This window comes from Salvia miltiorrhiza, chromosome 3 (assembly GCF_028751815.1).
Source record: "Salvia miltiorrhiza cultivar Shanhuang (shh) chromosome 3, IMPLAD_Smil_shh, whole genome shotgun sequence".
Lineage (NCBI taxonomy): Eukaryota > Viridiplantae > Streptophyta > Magnoliopsida > Lamiales > Lamiaceae > Salvia > Salvia miltiorrhiza.
The window spans coordinates 2,962,566-2,983,876 of NC_080389.1; the positions used below are offsets into that span (position 1 = coordinate 2,962,566).

Genomic DNA, 21,311 nt, shown 5'->3' on the forward strand with positions numbered 1-21,311 from the left:
TCTTTTCATCCTTAGTGATATCTATCATGGCTATGATTCAAAAGGCAAATCACTCCCCTTTATGCTCTTTTATTCACATTCATTTTCATTTCTTTTTCTTTTTGAGCTCATAGGGGATTAGTGATTTTCACACAATCAAAGCTTGATAAGCAATTTCAATCATTTCCCAAACTTTTTTCTTCATCAAAGCAACCACTAACACTCTAAGTTCTACCCCTTTATCATTGGTTCATTCAAAGAAAGGCTACAAGGCACAAAAGGGGTAAACTAGGATCATATGAGAATTTGGCACAATTGGGGTCAAGTGGCTAACAAAGATGGCCTTAAATCACTTCAATATTAACAACACATCTACTTTTATTTTCAAGAGAGGACTCATGGCAAGTTCTAGAGACCAACATACATGCTCAATCGATTTACACTCAAGAACAAAATGAGATTGTGATAATATGACAATCAATGGCTCAAATCTTACAAGCTCATTATCAAGTTCTTGGAGGCAAAACATTTAAATCACTTGTCACAAGTTCAAACTTTTCATGCATAATCCACAAGTGATACACACAATTTCTTTTCAAAAGCAACATTCATATCATAAGCCCAACACACATTTCATCCAACTCATGTTTTTCAACAATCAAGCTCAAAAACAAAAGACAAGGAAAAGCTCAAAAACAGAGACAAAATCTCATTATTCGAAAACTAAACTAACTAAATAAATAAACAACGGATAAACGAGATAAGTAACCCATCTTCACCCTCCCCCCAAACTTATTTCACACAAAGGAGAAATAAGTTTGGATGAAGGAGAAAATGGTTACTTGTCTCGTACTCACAAACGAGGTGGAGGCTTAGGTGGTGGCCATTTCTCATCAAATTTGCATGCTCCATCCACCGCGACCCAAAAATATGGTGGCTTTGCAATTCTTGAGACATCCCGGGCGTCATGGTAATCTCGTTCACCATCTAGAGTACCACCACACTCAAACAATTCCTTATTAGACAAATCAAAGTGAAAATCAAAAGATGAAGATAAATAAAAGTGAAAGAAGCAAGCCTTCATAGAATCGCCTGTGGCGAGGTAAGGATCGACAAAATTTTTAACTTTGCTTTCTTTAAAGCTTGTGAAATCTTCATCTTTTTGAAATTGTAGAGATTGTGTCGGAAAAGTTGGGCTCTCGACTTCAAGGGGTTTGGAGAATTGATCCTCATCTTCTTCATACTCTTCTTCAACTTCTTGAGGCTCTTCACTTAGCATTGGCATTGGTTCCTCATACAAGGTTCCATTTTGAAGGCTAATGGCCATGCACAAATCATCAATTCGCTTTTGATTTTCCATAGTGGTAGCCAAAGACCTTCTTTGCTCTTCTAGCATAACCTCCGATTTTGCTAGACTTTTTTCTATCCAAGCTTGTGTAGCTATGAAGCATTGAAGGAGATCGTCTTTTGAATTTGATTTCTCCTCTTGATAGTATCGATTTCCCCCTTGGAAGCCTTCTTGAGTGGAATAAGAAATTTCATAATTCCAACTATTGAAATGGTCCTCATACTCCAATGGTGATTGCCACTCCATGGCATTGCACCCCATGTCATAAAAGTCACCATAGGAAGGTGTTGGTTGGAAGGCTTTTTGGATCATTGGTTGCCTACAATTTCTTTTGGCTTCCAAAACACGCAACTTAAGTTGCATCAACGCCAATTGTAGTTGGAGTTGCTCAACCAACTCATTCCTTCCATCGTCCATTTTTGGTGCCGCTTTTACGGTTGTGGAGCAATTTTCTCTAACAAAAACAAATAAACATATAAATAAACAAACATAAAAACAATATCTAAATTAGATAAAAACAACTTTTCACAATATCAAAAGTAAAAACTCAACCAATCCCCGGCAACGGCGCCAAAAACTTGTTCGCAATTATTTTCACCACGCCGCAAGTATACGGTGTAGTTGCAATATAAGGGAAGCAAGGTCGTATCCCACAAGGATTGGTGAATTCAAACTTCTAAATACCATTAATAAGTTGTTTTCAATCTATTTAGACAACCAAAGATGAAGAGATATTGAAGGTTAAATCAAAGTTAAATTAAAGCAAGCAAACTAAATAACAAAAATATAAACTTAATTAATAAATTGGGGAATGACTCGAAGGAAAGTTATCCTAGGGACTAGATTTCGATGGATCGTAATGAACTTCAATCAAAATCAATATAAATCTTGATATGGCCTACTTATCTAGGGCGATCTCCCCACTAGTTTTAGCCCCCTCCCGGACGACTAAAACAGTAGATTACGGGTCATAATTGCCGTCCCCGGTCAATTTCTAACCTATAACTCCCAAGAGCACAAAAGATCAACACGCCCTCACCCACCTCTCAACCTCCCGGTTTATTGAGATGATATGTATCAAACTCCTAATCTATTGTAATTATCCTCTCCCGATTCAAATCACAAATTAGAAATGCACAAAAGGTGGCCAACCAATCATACAAGAGATAAATCTAGGACTTGAAAAGATAACAATAAGCACAATCAAGATATATATTGAACAAAGAAATCAATCCATTACAAATCCATCTAATCTAATCCCTAAGATAAGAGATTTTAGCCAAGCATATTCATAATAAAAGCAAATCTCAAGTCATAAGAAAACATAAATAAAGATATAGAGAGATAGAGATTCATAGACAAATCCTATAATCTTGATCTTCAATCATGTAGTCTTGATGAGCTCCTTTCCAAGTCTTCCCCTTCTTTATTTGATTTTGGTGTTGTTTTTGTGTGTGGAAGAGAGAAAAAATGGTAGAGAATGGAGGCTAGGGTTTGGGATTGGAGAGTTGGGGAAGATGAAGTGGGTGTGTGTGGTGAATGAATGGGGAAAGGAAGAGAAAAATGGAGTTTTGAGGCTAAAATCGCGTTTGGGGTCCATTTGGGGGAGCCCCGCCCTTTTCCCGCGGTCACGGCCCGCGTCCGCGGCCTTCAAACGTGGGGGATGCTCAGGGGACCCACGGTCCCGCCCCGCGGCCGCGGTTGGTGACCGCGGGTGTCTCCTGAGTCGGGAACAGCTGACCCGCGGTCTTACCCCGCGGCCGCGGGTGGTGACCGCGGGGTACTGGGCGTTTTGCACAGTCTGCTCGTTTTGCTCCGTTCTCCCTCGTCCGGACTCGGATTTGGTCGCCGTTTGCGCTCACGGATTCCTCTCGAGACGTACTTCGATCTCATGTCTTCAAAATCCTCCAATTAATTCTTGATTTTCCCTGAAATCACTCCAAAACTACACCAAAGAATTAAAACTCAACAAAACTCAAAATTGGGATACAAACACATATTAGCAATCAATTCATGGGGGAAAATGACAACAATTCATGCGATATTGAGGTACGAAAACCATGTTTGTCATACTAAAAAATGTATATTAAAATCAACAAATATTTTAAAAATTAAAAATGCATATTGCTATCTCCAAAAACAACAACAAAAAAAAAATTGAAATTCCAGCTGCATGTCGAGTGTCTTCAACACAATGCGAATCAATTGCATCTTTCTGATTCATCATGATTTTGTTGTCGTGTTAAACATGTAAATATACTTTTATCGATGCATAATAACAATATATAAAATATTTTTAAAATTAAAAAATTACCTGCGATCAAAACTTGAGTGTAGACAACATTTTTTGTCTTGTATCTGTTGTGGTCGGCTTAATCAACACTTTAGTAGTAGATATTGAAGTTCCTCGTGATAGAGCAACATATAATTGTCCATGAGAAAGCTTCTTGTGCAGATACTCATCGTGCGTCTTGAAATTGTTTGATTTCATCAACTTGATGCGGCTCATCATCTTGGGTTATATGAACTGCCACCTTATCATGTCCCTTATAGATATATTTATACAAATACTTAACAGCTGTGATACCAGAGCATACCTCGACATTAATATGACAGTTAGGGGTGTAAGTGAGTCGAGCTAGCTCGCGAGCTACTCGGGATCGGCTCGAAAATTACTCGAAATCGACTCGATGTTAGTCGAGTCGAGCTCGAGCTCGAGCTACTCGAATTGGTACCGAGCTCGAGTTCGAGTTTCGTGATACTCGACTCGTTAGGCTCGCGAGCCTAATCGAGCTCAAGCAATTATTATATAATATATTATATATTGGGCCAAAATTAAATATATTTAAAATACACAAAATGGCCCAAACCTTTAAGCCCATTATAACAAAATCTGCATTTGAATTCACTTGAATTTGAAACCCTAAATCCTAAGCTATCAGCCGCCCCAAGTTCCCAACCCCAATCGGCCAATCCCCAATCTCTCATCTCTCTCTATCTCTCGGCTGAATCTGACCGGCGACGCGCACTCCGGCGCGCACGAGACAGCAGCAGTAGCAGAGCAGCACGGAGCCGCTAGCCCGCCACCTTTAGCTCTCATTTCCCCAATCTCTCATCTCTCTCTCGACTGAATCTGACCGGCGACGGTGACGCGGCACCCCGGCGCGCACGCGACAGCAGCAGCACCAGAGCAGCACGGAGCCGCCGGCCCGCCGCCTTTAGCTCTCGGCTGAGTCTGATCGGTGACCGGCGCGCGACAGCAGCAGCAGTGCAGCAACAGAGCCGCCGTGCCGCCACCTTTGGCTCTCCTTTTCCTAGCCCGGCGGCCGGCGCGAGAGAAACAACATCTACCAGCACCAACTGCCCTTTCCCAGCCGGCGCGACTGCTCTCCTTCCACTGCACTACTGCTCTCCTTTTCCCAACCCCGCGCAACTGCTCTCCACAATCGAGCTTAATCGAGTCGAGCTCGAGCTCGCGAATATGTCATCGAGTCGAGCTCGAGCTCAAAAAAATCAAGCTCGGCCGAGTCGAGCTCGAGCTCGAGCTTCATGAAAGTAGCCGAGTTCGAGCCTGAGCAGAGCAATACTCGACTCGACTCGGCTCATTTACACCCCTAATGACAGTTGTATCTGGACAATAGATGTGCATTATATGGTACAATCCATTGGTTGTCTAAGTCAGCATTCCGAACACGTACAATTGATCCATTTTTTCTTCTTCTGTAAATTGGATATCCATCTTTACCTTGTTGTGTGCTTTCACAATATGGTCGTGGATAATGGCATTTGCATTTTTCTTTCACCATACAAGGATTCTAAAGCACACAATATGGTCGTGGATAATGGCATTTGCATTTTTCTTTCACCATACAAGGATTATTTAGATTTTGCTCTCCACAAGGTCCATGCATCATATGTTTTTTCACCAATTTAAACAATTCAGAATTGTTTTCTTCATCGGGAAGTTCGGCACTTACAAACTTATCTATTTCACTTGTCGTATTCAACTTATTGTCGGACTTGAAAATTATCAACATGTGGATATGTGGTAACCCTCTCTTTTGAAATTCAACTACATCAACATGTGCAGCTACATGTCCAAAAAATTTCCTCTTGAATAATTGATCTTTCAAGTCTTGCAGTTTTGCTCGAAATACTCGTGTAGTTAAGTCTGGACGATCTTTAACTGTTTGACCATCATATAATGCTTCTTGTATTTCTTTCCACTCTGGATTGCAAGTCATTGTAATAAATAGATCTGGTTTTCCAAATTTTTGTACTAATGTCAATGCATTAAGATATCTACGACGCATATCTCTAGGTCCTCCTGTAAATGTTGCTGGTAGAACAATTCTTTTGCCAATTTCATTCCCTCTTAATTCTCCATTGAAGACACTATCCACAATTCCTTGATACAATTCTGCTCTCATACTTGATTGGTTTTGACGAAAAAAATCCAATCTTGTTGTCTCCAATTTTATGTACATATCCACTATATATTGCTGTAATAATCTTCCAGCTAATAAGAGTATGGATTGTCTTGGATTTCTAATCTGTATCTTATAACAAATATATTCTCGGCATGATACCTTCTTAACGTTTTGTCTTCTAACACCTAAAAACATAGAAAAATACAATATAAAAATAAAAAAAGTTATATTATAGTAATTAGTGAAATGAAATAAATACAACAATATACAAAATAAATATATATGTCAACAATAAAAAGATAGAAAAATACAATATAAAAATAAAAAAAGTTATATTATAGTGATTAGTGAAATGAAATAAATACAACAATATACAAAATAAATATATATGTCAACAATTGCTTAATTATATAAAAGAATCTCAAACCAATTAACAACTAAAAGATTTTCAATTCAATTTATGTTAAAAAAAAATTAATTAAATATATTCATTATCACCTGAACACTCGAAATACAAATCAACACTTTATCGATTCAGCTCATTCATAGGTAGGATTTATAGATTATGATTAAGTAGGGATTTTATTAAGACATATGCATAATGAGAGAAGTAAATAGCCTTAAGCTAAGGTGGAGCATAAATATTTGCAATTTGTAATTGTAAAATTCTAAAAATCAATTTATATTATTGTTTATATGATTAGTATGCTAAAGTTAATTAATGGGTGGGAATGAAAAGAATATTCTCTACTCATAGCGAATTATAATGTCATGATTGGAATAATAGAACTTTAGAAGAATAAAATTATCCAAAAGTTTAATACTACAATTTATCAAATTAGTAAAATCAATTATAAACATTATAAAAATATAAAATATGATACTTAACTAATTTAATCATCAATCAATTTATAAAAAGTTAATAGACATACCTTGTTCTTCATTGGAGATAATATCACTTGCAGTTATGGTTCTTGCTAATGAAGTAGAATCAGTGGTTCTTGCTATGAAGTAGAAGTAAAATTATATGTAATTAACCAATAATTAATTATGTGATAAAATTACAAGTAAAAAAAAAATGTGTGATAAAATTAATGATCAAATTGTCTAAGAAATAATAAATTAAATATAATACTCTTAATTATTTTGTCTCATTTAAATTCTAATATGATGTCTCAATATTTTAAAAAATAAAAACAAAAATAATATCTTAATATATTCGATTACACCAAGCTGTGTTAGCCGTTGGATCAATCTATGGATGTTCGGATGTCTATCCCAAACTTACATTTAGTGAATCCCAAAATATTTTGTAAATATGGTTTGGATAAGAATAAAATAATTTAATAGATCAAAGACTTGTGATATATAGAAATCCACAATATTAGAATTAGAATTGTAATAGAAATCCACAACATATCCGCCTCTGATTTTCTTTCTCTGTTGCGTTTTATCTTCTGCGTTTGTGTTTGAACAGAATTGAAGCTCAGAAATATTGAGATGACATTTTTGTATTGCTAAACCTCATTTAGACAGTTTAGACAGTTTAGCAACAGTTTAGACCTGCCTTCATTCTGCAAAAATTTGCATATAACTTATAAATTAGCCTAAATGACCAAAACAAAAATTTGAGGACATAACTGAACATTCGGAACCTTTGCATACATGTGTCGTAGTTTCAACTTTCAAGTGCAAAGTCACAGATCTATTCATAGTAAATTTAAATTGATAGTAACACTAAAACATACTCATAATAATGCATAATTAGAAAAAACGCCAACTACTTTTATAGATTCCTTCCAAACAATCTCTACTTTTATTTTAGTTGCAGGTCACCAAAATAAGACTAACACTTCAAAAATTTAAACTTAGTATAGTCATTTTAAAATTAATATTAATGATTAATTGTTAAAAACAAATTAACACGTTCAATTTTTATTAGTAAAATAACGTTCATTTTTTTTCGACGAATGACATGATTTTTTTTTTGTATTTTAATAGAAAATTTGATGTGTAATGATCAGAGATATCACTCAAAGAATAATGCATAAGATTGTGAGCATTGGAATGTAATATGGTTAAAGTATCTAAACATGTCTGCTTACAAATTGGAAAGTGACGTTAATTAGCATTGCAATAATTTATAACAGACGGAGCGAGAATCAAAACTAACCTAAAACGGCCTTCGAAGAGGGGAGGCGGCAACCGGAGAAAGACTAAGAGCGGTGGTGAAGCACGAAAGAGAGCAAGGTAGACTGGAGGCTCAGAGCAGCGAGTGAGGAGAACCTGATCGGAGCTGGTGTAGACGGGAGGAGAACAACAAAATCTTATTGCTTACGAATGCACGACGCTGGTAAACCAGGCAAGAAATTGCTGATCGGAGCGCAGCGTCGAGGGAGCGAAGCACTAAAGAGAGCAAGACGTTGAAGAGGAAAAGAAGTGACGATGAGGTTAGATTAGGAGTAATCTAATAGAATATGATAAGAATGAAAGAAGAAATTTAAGTAGAATATTATTATATTAGGAGTAATCTAATAGAAACTTCCGTCACTACTTCCATGTTTGAGTTGAATTAGGATTCTTTTATAATTAATTCCAATAAACATAAATACATTATAACTATACATAATATAAAATATGGAGAGGGGTAAAATAGGCAATCCACAAGTTGTCCCATAGAATGCTTAGGCTCTTTTTCTATTAGTATATATATTAGTATAGATAGATATAGATATATCTTTTTGGAATGAGATGAATGTGATAATGTATAATTTGATTGATCGTATTGTCTACTTCAAATAGTAATTGAATGGTTAAAAACATGTTTTTATCGTATATCTTTGTTAGTTTTTTCATTGCCCCAAGATCAACCTAAAGCTATCCATGCATAATAATATACACTCCTCAATATCACCAATATCAGATAGTGTATTTGATTTCCTACCTTGGTTGTGACTTCTTACAACCCCAGAAATATCCTTCTTGATACCTTTGTGTCTAGCTGAAGGACTTGAAAGTTCAATTTAATATTACGGAAAAATCAACCAGCTGCACCTTGAAAAGAGAGAAGGCCCCTTTATAGAAAAGGACTTGAACTACCATCATGTTTTCTACATTGATTGAGTGGAACGAACCAGGTAATCCACCTTCTCCGCCACAATGTTGGATTGGTTCTTTCACCAGAAAAAAAAAAAAAAAAAAAAAAAAAAAAAAAAAAAACTTCGATATGTAAGATTCGCAAGATCATGAAATCTTACATGGAACATTCAAGTTTGATGACCAAAAATCATGCGAAATATACGGAAACCATGCACATCGTTTTTTACGACTTGCCGTCGGACTCTTGCATAATCGCCATGCTTATTTTCAACACTACAAAGAACCGGACATACCAATAATTGTCGGCAACGGAGGATGGAGGGCAGGCACGACTCGATACACTCACAGATTCAATTATCACCGGCAGCGGAGGATGACTATTATTTATAAACACTCTTTAAATAGTATTAGATTAAAGTTTAGATTTTCGAAAAAAAAGAGTGATTCCAATCATATTTAGAATTCAATTAGTACACAATATGTATGATAATAATATATGAATTGTGATTAGTGTGGGCTTCTTCTATAATAATAATAATAATAATAATAATAATAACAACAATAATCATAATAAAATGATATTACATTATTGCCCTTAAAATAAATTAATTCAATTTGACTACACGAAAGTTGGGAGTTGCCAAGCTCTGCAGTTCTTGGCTGACCTTGCGTGACCTAACTATAACATGAAAGGGTGGGTCCCCTTGTAATTCCTCTTGTTCCTCTACTATCTTTTTCAAAGACACAACCGCTGATTCACTGCAATACCACAATTGAATTGATGTGAGTGTTGGTATTTCTCCAATTTCTGAAGGGAACTCCTCCAATTCCGTCATCGATATGAGATGAAGTTGCTCAAGGCGTGGCAAGCAGGAGCCCTCTAACGTCCAACATTCCATATCCCCACACTTCCGCAAACTCAAATATCTGAGGCTGGGGAATTGGCCTTCAACTATTTCCCATCTGCGTCTTGCAAACTGCCCATTCCAAAGATCGAGCTTCTCAAGAAGTGGTAATGAACCTATCTTTTCCAGAATTTCCTCCAAATGGAAGAACTTTCCGCATACAAGATACAGCTTCTTGAGTGAGCGCGGGAAGCTAATACTCTGCAGATACTCAGCATCACTTCCATATCCAATCTTGCACGTCAAGCTTTCCAGCTTACTCAGACATTGAAGATAGCTGAGGCACTTCACTCTCTCCATTACTTCATCCTGGTATTTTATATACAGTTTCTTGATATTGGGAATTCTCTTAACCATTTCTTCATCAAGTTGAAATCAAGCACTCCTTTGAGCGTCTCTAGATTCTCCATCATAACATCACTATGCCCGCTCCGAGGATCTGGGAGATACATTCCTCCTAAACCTACGAACTCGACATGCTTAAGCTGATGCATTTTCCAAATTTCGACTGGTGCAGTAGGTTCACCACCCCAACAAGAAACAATTAGTGTGTGTAGATTCCACAGCAGACTAATTGAAGAAGGGATTTGGAACCCCGCACGAAATCTAGCCGAAAGGTACCTCAAGTTCACCGATTGGAACACATTTTCTTCTGAATACCCTTCGGAATACTCATCTGTAGTCAATGTCCTCAAAAATGTAAAATCTAGCGATTCTGGCACTGTATAATCATAACATATGAAAGAACGAACACGTGACAAGGCATCCCTGTCTGTCTTATCTAAAGTGCTTCTGGGAATAACAATGCGGCGTTGGCTATTTATCCCTGGAGGACAATGTTGCCCTAACACATAATAAAACCTCTGCTTTTCAGCTTCTTTCAAACATAGATCTCTCAGTAAATCATGCATTTTGCAGTACTTAATATTCCCAAGTTTACCCAACTCATCAACTAGAATGAGGTTTCTATCGACTAGCTCCTTCAGATACTTATTGGCAATTGTTTCCAAGCTTTTATTGATTATTGGTTTAAGAAAGCCTTCACAAACCCATAGCCTCATGAGTTCTGCGACCCTAATTTTCTCATCTTCCCCAAACACTCCCATATACAGAAAACATGGCTTCAAATAGGTAGGCAAATAGTCATAGCTCAGTTTCAATACTCTCAGCCAATATTCATCATTTTCCGAATTCACTATTGAGCTTAGGTTTTCCTCTATGTGCTCCCAATATTCAAGTGTAAGTTCTGACTTTGCCAAAAGACCCCCAATCAGAACAATCGACAAAGGAAGTCCCTTACACATCCCGACAATTTTCTTTCCGATTTCCTCGAGATGAAGAGGAAAACCCTCACCCCCAAATACAGTTTTGGAGAACAAACTCCAGCTACTAACATCATCTAAAAATTTCATATCAATGCTGTTGGAGTTTGTCAACTCAGTAGCCAAGTTTGAGAGCCTAGTTGTTACCATCATTCTTATCAGGAAAGAAAACCATCATCTTTTCCCACACCTCTACACTCCACATATCATCCAATATTATGAGATACTTGCTCCTAGACAGTAAATACTTGCGTAATTTCACTCCTAAATCTTCCTCACTCAGATCACTCCTCGAATCTCCACTCACTTGGTGAAGAACTTCTCTAAGTGTTTCTCTAACGTTATAAGTTTGAGAAATTGTAGTCCATGCACGAATATCAAAATGCTCCTTAACAAGGGCATGCTCAAATATATGTCGGGCAAGAGTGGTCTTACCAATCCCGCCCATCCCTGTGATTGGGATGATTTGGCGGTTACGGTTCCCTCCAGTGAGCCGATCCAAGAGTTGAAGTAGCACGTCATCAAAGCCCACCATCATGCTTTCCTTCACAGTGGAAGAGGACGTCAAGGAGCCAGCATGAGTCGAGGAGACCTTTCTCTGCGGCTGAGCTTCAGCTGAAGTCTCCATGGCTTCCTTCTTGATCACATTCATTTCTTCAATCACTTGCTGTAGATCTTGATAGAAGTCAATGCAACTGACTTCTTCTCTAGAATTCACTTCTTCAGCCGCATGAGCTGCATCTACAACATAGCCTTGGAGAAATTCCTGCAAGAAGGTAATTAATAATTTGAGTTAGAGATTCATTTCTTCTATCACTTGTCGTAGATCTTCATAGAAGTTGATGAAACTGACTTCATTGGGACTCATTGATCTACCCAGTTCAATCACGTTCACAATATGTGATTCGATAACATCTTCAACGGCATGAGCTGCATCTACAATACGCATCTCCAGCGGATCGGCTTCATCTCCGTCAGCAACAGGGGACTTATAACTTTCAAGAAATTCCTGCAAAAAGGTAACAATTTGAGTGAGAGATTCAACTTGTTGTTTGTCTATAGAAATCGGAGGGGAAGGGTGATGCTCGATTGTATCGATGATATGCATAAGAGAAACCGAGGCTGCATATGCCGCCATGATCCGAGGAAAAACAGTGTATATTTTTCTGAGAATTTCGGACAAGAATTTGATGGAATAGCTTCAGCAAAAACAATGTGTAAAATGGCTATATCTCCTCAATTATTATCACAAACAATGTGTCATTGGCGTCATTTAACTATGCGCTTATTCAAGTCTTTAAAAATAAGAATATATGAGTAGAGTAGGTGAGTGATGTTGATTTCCATGTTCTAATTCATGCATCGAAGAATAAACTATGATTAATGATGCTCAACTTGGTTGGTATTCACCTTAGAAAGCAACATCCAAGTCGTCAAGTTGGTATAAAATATGGATTTTTGAAAAAAAAAAAATTTGCAACTTGGGAAAGTTGTCATATTCCATTTGTTATGTTTGAATCTAATTGATATTTTGATTTTTTTTTTAAATGCTTCAGTACATGTCAAAAAATGCGAGCAGTTATTTAAGCATGACAAAAAATGCGACATATTTCTCAAAAATCTATAATATATTAAAGTTTCAACTTTCAATTGGAAATCAAATTCAAAATTGAATAGCAAACTTGTGATTATAATAAAATTGAAGGTTTATTTATAAGTTATATCTTCTTTATTTTTTTTTAATTTTTTGTTTTTTATTCTAAAATTGTGAAATTTGATAAATTATAAAATATTTAATATGCATATCAAATTAAAGATCGTGATAAGTGCTTTAATTTGATATATAATATGTCAATATTGTATTTAAAATATAAAAATTATATTCTATCCATTCCACGAAAATATATACTAATCTGCCATTTTAGTCCATGCACAAAAAGATGTCGTAATATATTTTTAACAATAATTGGTAGGTCTCTTTCTCTTCTCACTAACTTGTGGGCTCATTTCTCCACTGACCAACTTAATTAACTTTTTTCACTTTTCTATATTTGTGGGTCATTTTCTTCACTCACTAAATAAACAATACAAATTTTTTAAAACTCGTGTCAACCTCCCTTAGGACATCTTTTCGTGGATGGATGTGATATTTATTTAAAGATTAAAATTTAAGAAAAATCTCTCCCCTGTCCATTTTTTTTAATAAATCTATTTTTAGTTCTTTTTTTTGCTTTCATTTTTTCTTTTAACTTTTCTTACTCCCTCCGTCCCATTGGGCTTATCCCATTTGGTTTCGGCACGGTTATTAAGGAAAGTATTAATAGTGTTAAGTGTGCAGATAAAGTAGGAGAGAGAAGGTGATAAAGTGATAAAGTAGGAGTGTTATTTATAGAAATGAGACAAGATCAATGGGACAAACAAAAAAGGAATACGAGACAAGATCAATGGGACGTAGGGAATATTTTTTTTTCTTTTCATAATATTAATTTTTATATTGTGAATTCTTTTTTACTTTTATATTAAACTCAAATATATTTAGCTAAAATTATACTCCCTCTATCCCTCAAACATCTTCCTCTCTTTCCATTTTGGTTCATCACCAAAATATCTTCCTAATTTATTTTTGGAAACAATTTCACTAACTATTACCCTTACAATCTTCACATTTTCTGAGACCCATGATACACTCATCAAATAGACAACTAACTTTTAATAAAACTCATATAACCATTCCTTAGGAAGATGTTTGAGGGACGGAGGAAGTAATATTTATTATTATATTTATAATTTTGTGTATAATAAGTTCAATTATATATAATAAAATATAAAAATATTTTTCGTGCGTTCACGAGTGCAACTACTAGTATAATTAACCAGCTAGTTAATGGGTTTATTTTCGAAATGGGCCTATCATTACAATAATGGAATTCTGCTACAATGGGACTTAGTTTGGTTATGTCACTCACCTTTCGTGAGTCCGATTACGTTTAGCCCATGCAAACCTACAATCTTTGTCGTTTATGAATGCAAGATTCTTTAATCCTTTTGGGCTCTAAGCCCATTTATTGGCAAAAACAATTATGTATAAATATATGCGTTGGAATTTTTAGTATTTCCTTCGTCCCTAAGATATTTTTCATTTTTCTATTTTGGTCGGTCCCAAAAATATTTTCTTGACTTATTTTTGAAAATAATTATACTACTATTATCCTTACAATCTCCATTTTTTGTAAAATTTATTTTCCACTCATCAAATACAGAACTAACTTTTATTAAAACACGTGATGATGTCTTTGTGCTTCAATAGTGCTTTAAGCCCAGATGCATGGTTCTAATTTGTTTCCATTCTTGGTGTTACTTCTCAGGCTAATCAGAGTTTGCGATAGAAAGAGAGCTGAGTGTTAGACATCTTTTACGCACAAAAAATTCCAAAGCTTACAGGAGAATCAAACCACAAAACCCGGAGCTTGCAATAGATGACGATAAAAATACTTACTGTAGAGGCAACGCGGAAGCGAAGAACAAGCAATCTACCCTAGACCCTAAACTCTAAGGAGGTGATTGGTATGGTGGAATGGAGGTGGGAATGGAATGGTGATTCCTACCTCCATTCCATTCCTATGCTTGGTATAGCTTTATTTTAGGAATCATCATTCTTAAGGGAATCACCATTCCTTTACATATAAGAATCATCATTTCTTCCTTCCAACATGGTATTACCCATTCCATTCCATTTCTAATTCCACCTAAATTTAGGTTTTGACAAAATTACTCTTATATATTTTGCACCCTCATCCCCAACCCCACCCCACCCCACCCCCTCCCCCCCCCCCCCCCCCCCCCCCAAAAAAAATATATATATATATTTTTTAATTTTTCTCGCCACCCCACCCCCACCCCCAAAAAAAATATATTTTTTTTTAATTTTTCTTGCCACCACCACACCCCACCCACCCCTCCCTCCCCTCCAATTTTTTTTTCTCCCCACCCCACCTGCCACCCACCCACCCCCCCCCCCAACATTTCATTTTTTTTATTTTTTTTATTTTTGTCGCCACCCCCCACCCCCAAAAATTTTATTTATTTATTTTTTATAATTTTTCTTGCCCACTCCTCCCCCCCCACCCCCACCCCCACCCCCAATTTTTATTTATTTATTTTACTCGCCACCCCCACCCCACCCACCCTTCATGATGCCGAAATGCGACAAAGATACATGCCCCATTGGTATTGCAACTCAAGAAGATCCAATTCTTAGGGAAAAGTTTGCTGGTGAACCTGAACATGCAATAAAAAAAGGGGTAAATTTGGTATAAAATCATAATAAATTTCTAAATTTTAGTTTTTCCCACAATCTTTCATTCTTGTTTCAAAATTCATGATAAATCATTTTTTTTTGGAATTTCCCACGATGACATATTTCGATCAAAAAATTTAAATGACGTGGCAATACAATGTAATTACATGAAAATTATGTGACATGACAATCGAATTGCCCCCAATTTTTATTTATTTATTTTACTCGCCACCCCCACCCCACCCCACCCACCCTTCATGATGCCGAAATGCGACAAAGATACATGCCCCATTGGTATTGCAACTCAAGAAGATCCAATTCTTAGGGAAAAGTTTGCTGGTGAACCTGAACATGCAATAAAAAAGGGGTAAATTTGGTATAAAATCATAATAAATTTCTAAATTTTAGTTTTTCCCACAATCTTTCATTCTTGTTTCAAAATTCATGATAAATCATTTTTTTTGGAATTTCCCACGATGACATATTTCGATCAAAAAATTTAAATGACGTGGCAATACAATGTAATTACATGAAAATTATGTGACATGACAATCGAATTGCCCCCTGTGTTTTAACGGTGATTGATCTCATTAGAGCAGCGCTTGGGGCGGCCTTTAAAACGTGGAGGCATTTTGCTTTAGTTTTGAAACGTTGAGGTAGTAAACAACGTCAACCCTGACGTTAGGGTGTTAAAGGTGACAGGGGTGTCAACGTTGAGGGGAAAGTGGTATTATGTATTTTCAAACAAGAATGAAAGTTTGTGGGAAAAATCAAAATTTGAAAATTTATTAATGTTTTAAACCAAATTTATCCTAAAAAAATTGGGAGGTAAGGGGGGAGGGGGAGGGGAGTTAGTGGGAGGTGGGTGGGGGTGGCGAGATTTTTTTTTAGAAAATAAAAAAATAAATTGAGGGGGGGAGGGGAGGTGTGGGGGTGGTGAGTAAAATAAACAAAAATTTGGGGGAGGGGGGTTGGGGGTGGGTGGGGGTGACGAGAAAAATTAAAAAAAAAAGATAGGGGGTGGGGTGGGGGGTGGGGTTGTGGGTGGCAAGAAAAATTAAAATTTTTTTTTTCGGGTGGATGTTTCTGTGTAGTATTAATATGCATGGAAAATAAGTCAGCTTTTAAAAAAAAATTGATTAATATTCATTTTTTTTTCTTTTTGATTTTACCCCAGTGCATATTTTGGTTTGTCCCTACAAATATAACACAAAATAGAGGTGGAAGAGAGATGCAAAATAATGCCAATTTGATAAATTATGATGTAAATGTTAATTTAGCAAAACAAAATAATTCCATTCCATTCCTAAAATTTATTTTTAGATATCAATCATAGGAATGGAATCAAACAAGGAATTACAATTCCATTCCTTTTGTATTCCTTATGCATACCAAGCAAAGGAATCACCAAGGTTTGTCATTCATTTCCTCCCTTCATTCCATTCCTACCTCCATTCCATTCCACCCTCATTCCATTCCATCATACCAATCACCTCCTAAATCCTAAACCCTAAAACAAAAAATCACAATAAAAAACGGCGAATCCAAATATCAATTGAATGTAAAACAAGAACTACATATACTTTTTACTTATGATCTTGTGAAAAGTACAATCATTTGAATGTTCAATAACCATCCTCGTCAACACCCTAAAAAAGTGAAAACAATGTTTGATGTAAAACCAAAAACAAGCTACTGTTGGTTTGCATGGACAAGTCTTGCGTGTGGCTATCATCCAGGCAGCACTGCCGCAAGCCATCAACTCCTTCATCTTTGCCAAGGAATATGGATTACGTGCAGATGTTCTCAGCACTGCGTAAGTCTCATCATCATCCAAAATGTAATTTGCATATTAATGTATATATATGGTCTAATTTGATTTTAATTTTTGGCATATATGGTCTATCTATCAGGGTTATCTTCGGCATGATTGTATCTCTACCGGTGTTAATCGGCTATTATGCAATTTTGGAATTTGTACATTGATGATGGTGGCCGGGAAGCTGGCATTATTCTTTCTATATATCACTCTGAAGTTTTTTATGTAGTAGAAAACTTATTTTGTCTATAAAATTTTTTCTTTTGTTGCAAAAAGTTCATTAATCCTAAAGAGAATTATGTCTGCAAACTTGTTCTATATAAAATAAAAGATCTCATTAAAAAAAAAAAATTGAACCAATAACCTTGTACAAGAAAGGGATTTTGGAGCCACACAACTTCGCCACTTTAAAGATGATTCAAATAAAAGATCATTTAATATATGATCTGCTGCATGTTTGAATGCAAATTGATTGGGAAAAACTGGCAAATATTTATTTCTAGATGATAATATTAGTAGGCATAATTCTCTTTAGAATTAATGAACTTTTTGCAACAAAAATAAGAAAAGACTATAAAAATAAATTCTCTACTTCATAAAAAATTCACAGTGATAAATAGAAAAAATAATGTTAGCTTCTCGGCTGCCATCATCAATTTACGAATTCCAAAATTGCATAATAACCAATTTAACACCGGTATAGATACAATCATGCAGAAGATAGCCCATGATATATAGAACCATGCAAAAAAATAAGATCAAATTAGATGTAGATTAATACGCAAATTATATTTGCAATGACGATGAGAGTTACGCAGTGCTGAGAACATTTGCACGTAATCCATATTCTTTGGCAAAGACGAAGGAGTTGATGGATTGCAGTAGTGCCTGGATGATAGCGACACGCAAGACTTGTCCATGCAAAAGTTGTCTATGACCGCCTCCACATAGACCACATCGGCCGAGCTGAGCAGGCAGGCTGAGGAAGCCTTCACCGCCATGAATGCCGTAGAAGACCTTTGGAGATGAATTAGGAATGTGGTCCATGGACATTTCTTTGATATTCGTGTTTGCTTGCATTTCACATGCTCTTCTATATATACTGCATCAAACTAAGTTAGACCAAAGAAGTCTCTGTTTTTTCTCAGGAAGAAGAAAGGTTGTTAGGCAACAAGCTTTTCATGTGGAGTTAGAAGGCTGTTAGGCAAGAGTTAGATCATCACTACCTTTTTTAGTTGTCCCACACCTTTCGCAATACATTAATTTACTTCACATTCTTTACCTAATAAAATGGGCCAAACTTTGACGATTATGTATTACCTAATTCTGTGGAGAGCAATGTTGGAATATAAAAATAAACTTGATTTTTTAAGTGAAGATATTTGTATTAGAAATATCTAGAATGAAGATATTTGTATTAGAAATATCTAGAATCAAGATATTTTAAGAAGAAAAAGAAAGAAAGAAAAATATAGAGAATTCTAGAAAAAGTGACTAAGTGAAGATATTTTGTAATAGTAAAATAAGTATAAAAATCTAGATAGAAATCAAGAGAATTCTAGAATTCTCACTTGACTACTATATATATGTGGAGGTTGTATCAATTGTTTAGATGGAAGTGAATTGAAAAAAAAAAAAAGTTAGAAAGGAAGTGAATTGAAGAAAGATTGTGTTAGCAAACTCCAATCCTCCCACTCAAATTCATAAGCACACACACGTCCACAACCAATTTCTCCAAATTTCCTCCTACCAATTAAATAAATCCTCCATTATATATACTTATATTCCAACAAAATGGTATCCGAGCCATAAAATCCTACCTGTGGAATGGCCAACCTACAATCGTTTCAAGTCCCCATGCTCAACAAGAGCAACTTCGACAATTGGAGCATCAAGATGAAGGCGCTATTGGGAGCCCACGATGTTTGGGAGATCGTGGAGAACGGCTACGAGGAGCCGCAGGACGAGGCCGCACTATCCCAACAACAAAATGATAGGTTGCGAGATGCGAGAAAGAGAGACAAGAAGGCTCTCTGTCTCATTTATCAAGCGCTTGGGGACGATGATTTCGAGAAGATCTCGAATGCAAGTACCGCCAAAGAAGCATGGGGGAAGGTCCAGAACGCGTGCAAAGGAGCGGAGCAAGTAAAAAAGGTACGACTTCAAACTTTAAGAGGAGAGTTTGAGTCTTTGCATATGAAAGAGTCCGAGTCAATTTCGGATTATTTTTCAAGAGTCTTGGCGGTGTCTAATCAAATGAAAAGAAATGGTGAAAAATTGGAGGATGTAAGAATTATGGAGAAAATATTACGCTCACTAACTCCAAGATTTGAGCATATAGTAATCACAATTGAAGAAACTAAAAATTTGGAGGAGATGACGATCGATCTTTTGTTGGGATCGTTGCAAGCATATGAGGAGAAGCAAAAGAAGAAGCAAGAGATTTCAGAGCAACTTTTAAAGTTGCAAGTAAGCCCGAAAGAGACAGAAGAAGGTCCGAGCAATGGCCATGGACAGTTCGGGAGAGGACGTGGCCAAGGACAAGATCGAGGCAGAGGCAGAGGCCGTGGACGTGGACATCGACGAGGACGAGGAGGCTTCGTCAACAATGGTGAAAGAAATGAGTTTACAAGTGGTCGGGGGAGGAGCAACCCGCAGTCGAGGTACGATAAATCTTCGATAAAGTGTTATAATTGCCATAAATTTGGGCACTATGCTTCCGAGTGCAGAAGTGAAAAAGTAAGGATTGAGGAAATGGCCAATTATGCCGAGAACACGAGCGAAGCAAATGGTAGTGTGCTTCTGGCATATAAAGGAGAAGCTGGAAGAGATGATACGTGGTACCTCGACACCGGTGCAAGCAACCACATGTGCGGGAAGAGAAGCATGTTCGTGGAGCTCGATGAGTCGGTAAGTGGCAACGTCTCCTTTGGTGATGAATCTAAAATTCCAGTTAAAGGAAAAGGAAATATTTTAATTCGCTTGAAGAATGAAAATCATGAATTTATTTCCAACGTTTACTACGTGCCCAATATGAAAAATAATATCTTGAGTTTGGGACAACTCTTAGAGAAAGGTTATGATATTCACATGAGAGATTATAACCTTTCAATAAGAGATGGCAAAAATAATCTTATTGCCAAGGTGCCAATGTCTAAAAATAGAATGTTCTTATTGAATATTCGAAATGGCATGGCAAAATGCCTGAAAGCGTGTTACCAAGATAAGTCTTGGTTGTGGCATCTTCGGTTTGGGCACTTAAATTTTGGCGGCTTGGAGTTGCTATCAAAGAAAGAGATGGTGAGAGGCCTACCATCCATCAAACATCCCGATCAACTCTGCGAAGGTTGTCTACTCAGGAAGCAGTTCAGAAAGCCGTTTCCAAAGGAGTCAAGCTCAAGAGCTCAAAAGCCACTGGAGTTGATTCATGCTGACGTGTGTGGGCCAATAAATCCAAGCTCCCTGGGTAAAAATAATTATTTTCTGCTATTCATTGATGATTTTTCTAGAAAAACGTGGGTATATTTCTTGAAGCAGAAGTCAGAAGTATTTGATGCATTCAAGAAATTCAAAGTTGCCGTCGAGAAGGAGAGCGGACGACAAATCAAGGCCCTAAGGTCTGATCGAGGTGGATAATTTACATCCAAGGAGTTTCTAGAATTTTGCGAAGTAAATGGAATTCGACGGCCCCTGACAGTTACGAGATCCCCCCAACAGAACGGAGTGGCGGAAAGAAAAAACAGAACAATCATGGAGATGGCGAGGAGCATGCTAAAGACGAAGAATCTGCCTAAAGAGTTTTGGGCCGAAGCAGTGGCGTGCGCGGTGTACCTATCCAACCGATCGCCGACAAGGAGCGTGTGGGGAATGACTCCACAAGAAGCCTGGAGCGGGAGAAAGCCAGGAATTTCCCACCTAAAGGTATTTGGAAGCAAAGCCTACGTGCATGTACCAGATGAGAGAAGGAAGAAGCTCGACGATAAAAGTGAAGCATTCATCTTTATCGGGTACGACTCTAACTCTAAAGGCTATAAGTTATATAATCCAAATACCAAGAAAATAGTGATAAGTCGAGATGTGGAGTTCGACGAAGAAGGAGTGTGGGATTTTAA

At 36.8% G+C, this 21,311-nt stretch overlaps 1 protein-coding gene across 3 annotated transcripts; it reads right to left on the bottom strand.

Moving 5' to 3' along the window:
• Window positions 1-1,173: 1,173 nt before the first annotated feature.
• On the bottom strand, window positions 1,174-12,400 carry LOC131016930 (probable disease resistance RPP8-like protein 4). 3 transcript variants are annotated; one of them, XM_057945737.1, is made up of 3 exons: window positions 11,937-12,385; window positions 11,519-11,849; window positions 1,174-1,781 (listed from the first exon to the last, which is right to left on the bottom strand). In XM_057945737.1, exons 1-3 carry the CDS (start codon window positions 12,219-12,221, stop codon window positions 1,759-1,761), a joined length of 639 nt encoding a protein of 212 aa, XP_057801720.1. In that variant the 5' UTR covers window positions 12,222-12,385; the 3' UTR covers window positions 1,174-1,758. The 3 variants fall into 3 exon arrangements, with proteins under 3 accessions (XP_057801720.1, XP_057801719.1, XP_057801718.1); XM_057945736.1 differs by lacking the exon at window positions 1,174-1,781 and adding an exon at window positions 7,578-8,130 and having other exon boundaries at window positions 11,937-12,400; XM_057945735.1 differs by lacking the exon at window positions 1,174-1,781 and having other exon boundaries at window positions 9,571-11,849; window positions 11,937-12,371.
• Between the last annotated feature and the right edge of the window lie 8,911 nt (window positions 12,401-21,311).

Bases quoted from the DNA above. Each gene is read 5' to 3' on its own strand.
- LOC131016930 (XM_057945735.1), bottom strand. From the start codon at position 12,221: ATGGCGGCATATGCAGCCTCGGTTTCTCTTATGCATATCATCGATACA. The intron at 11,850-11,936 runs GTCAGTTTCATC...ACCTTCTTGCAG, and splicing joins GATCAATGAGTCCCAATGAA to GAATTTCTCCAAGGCTATGT.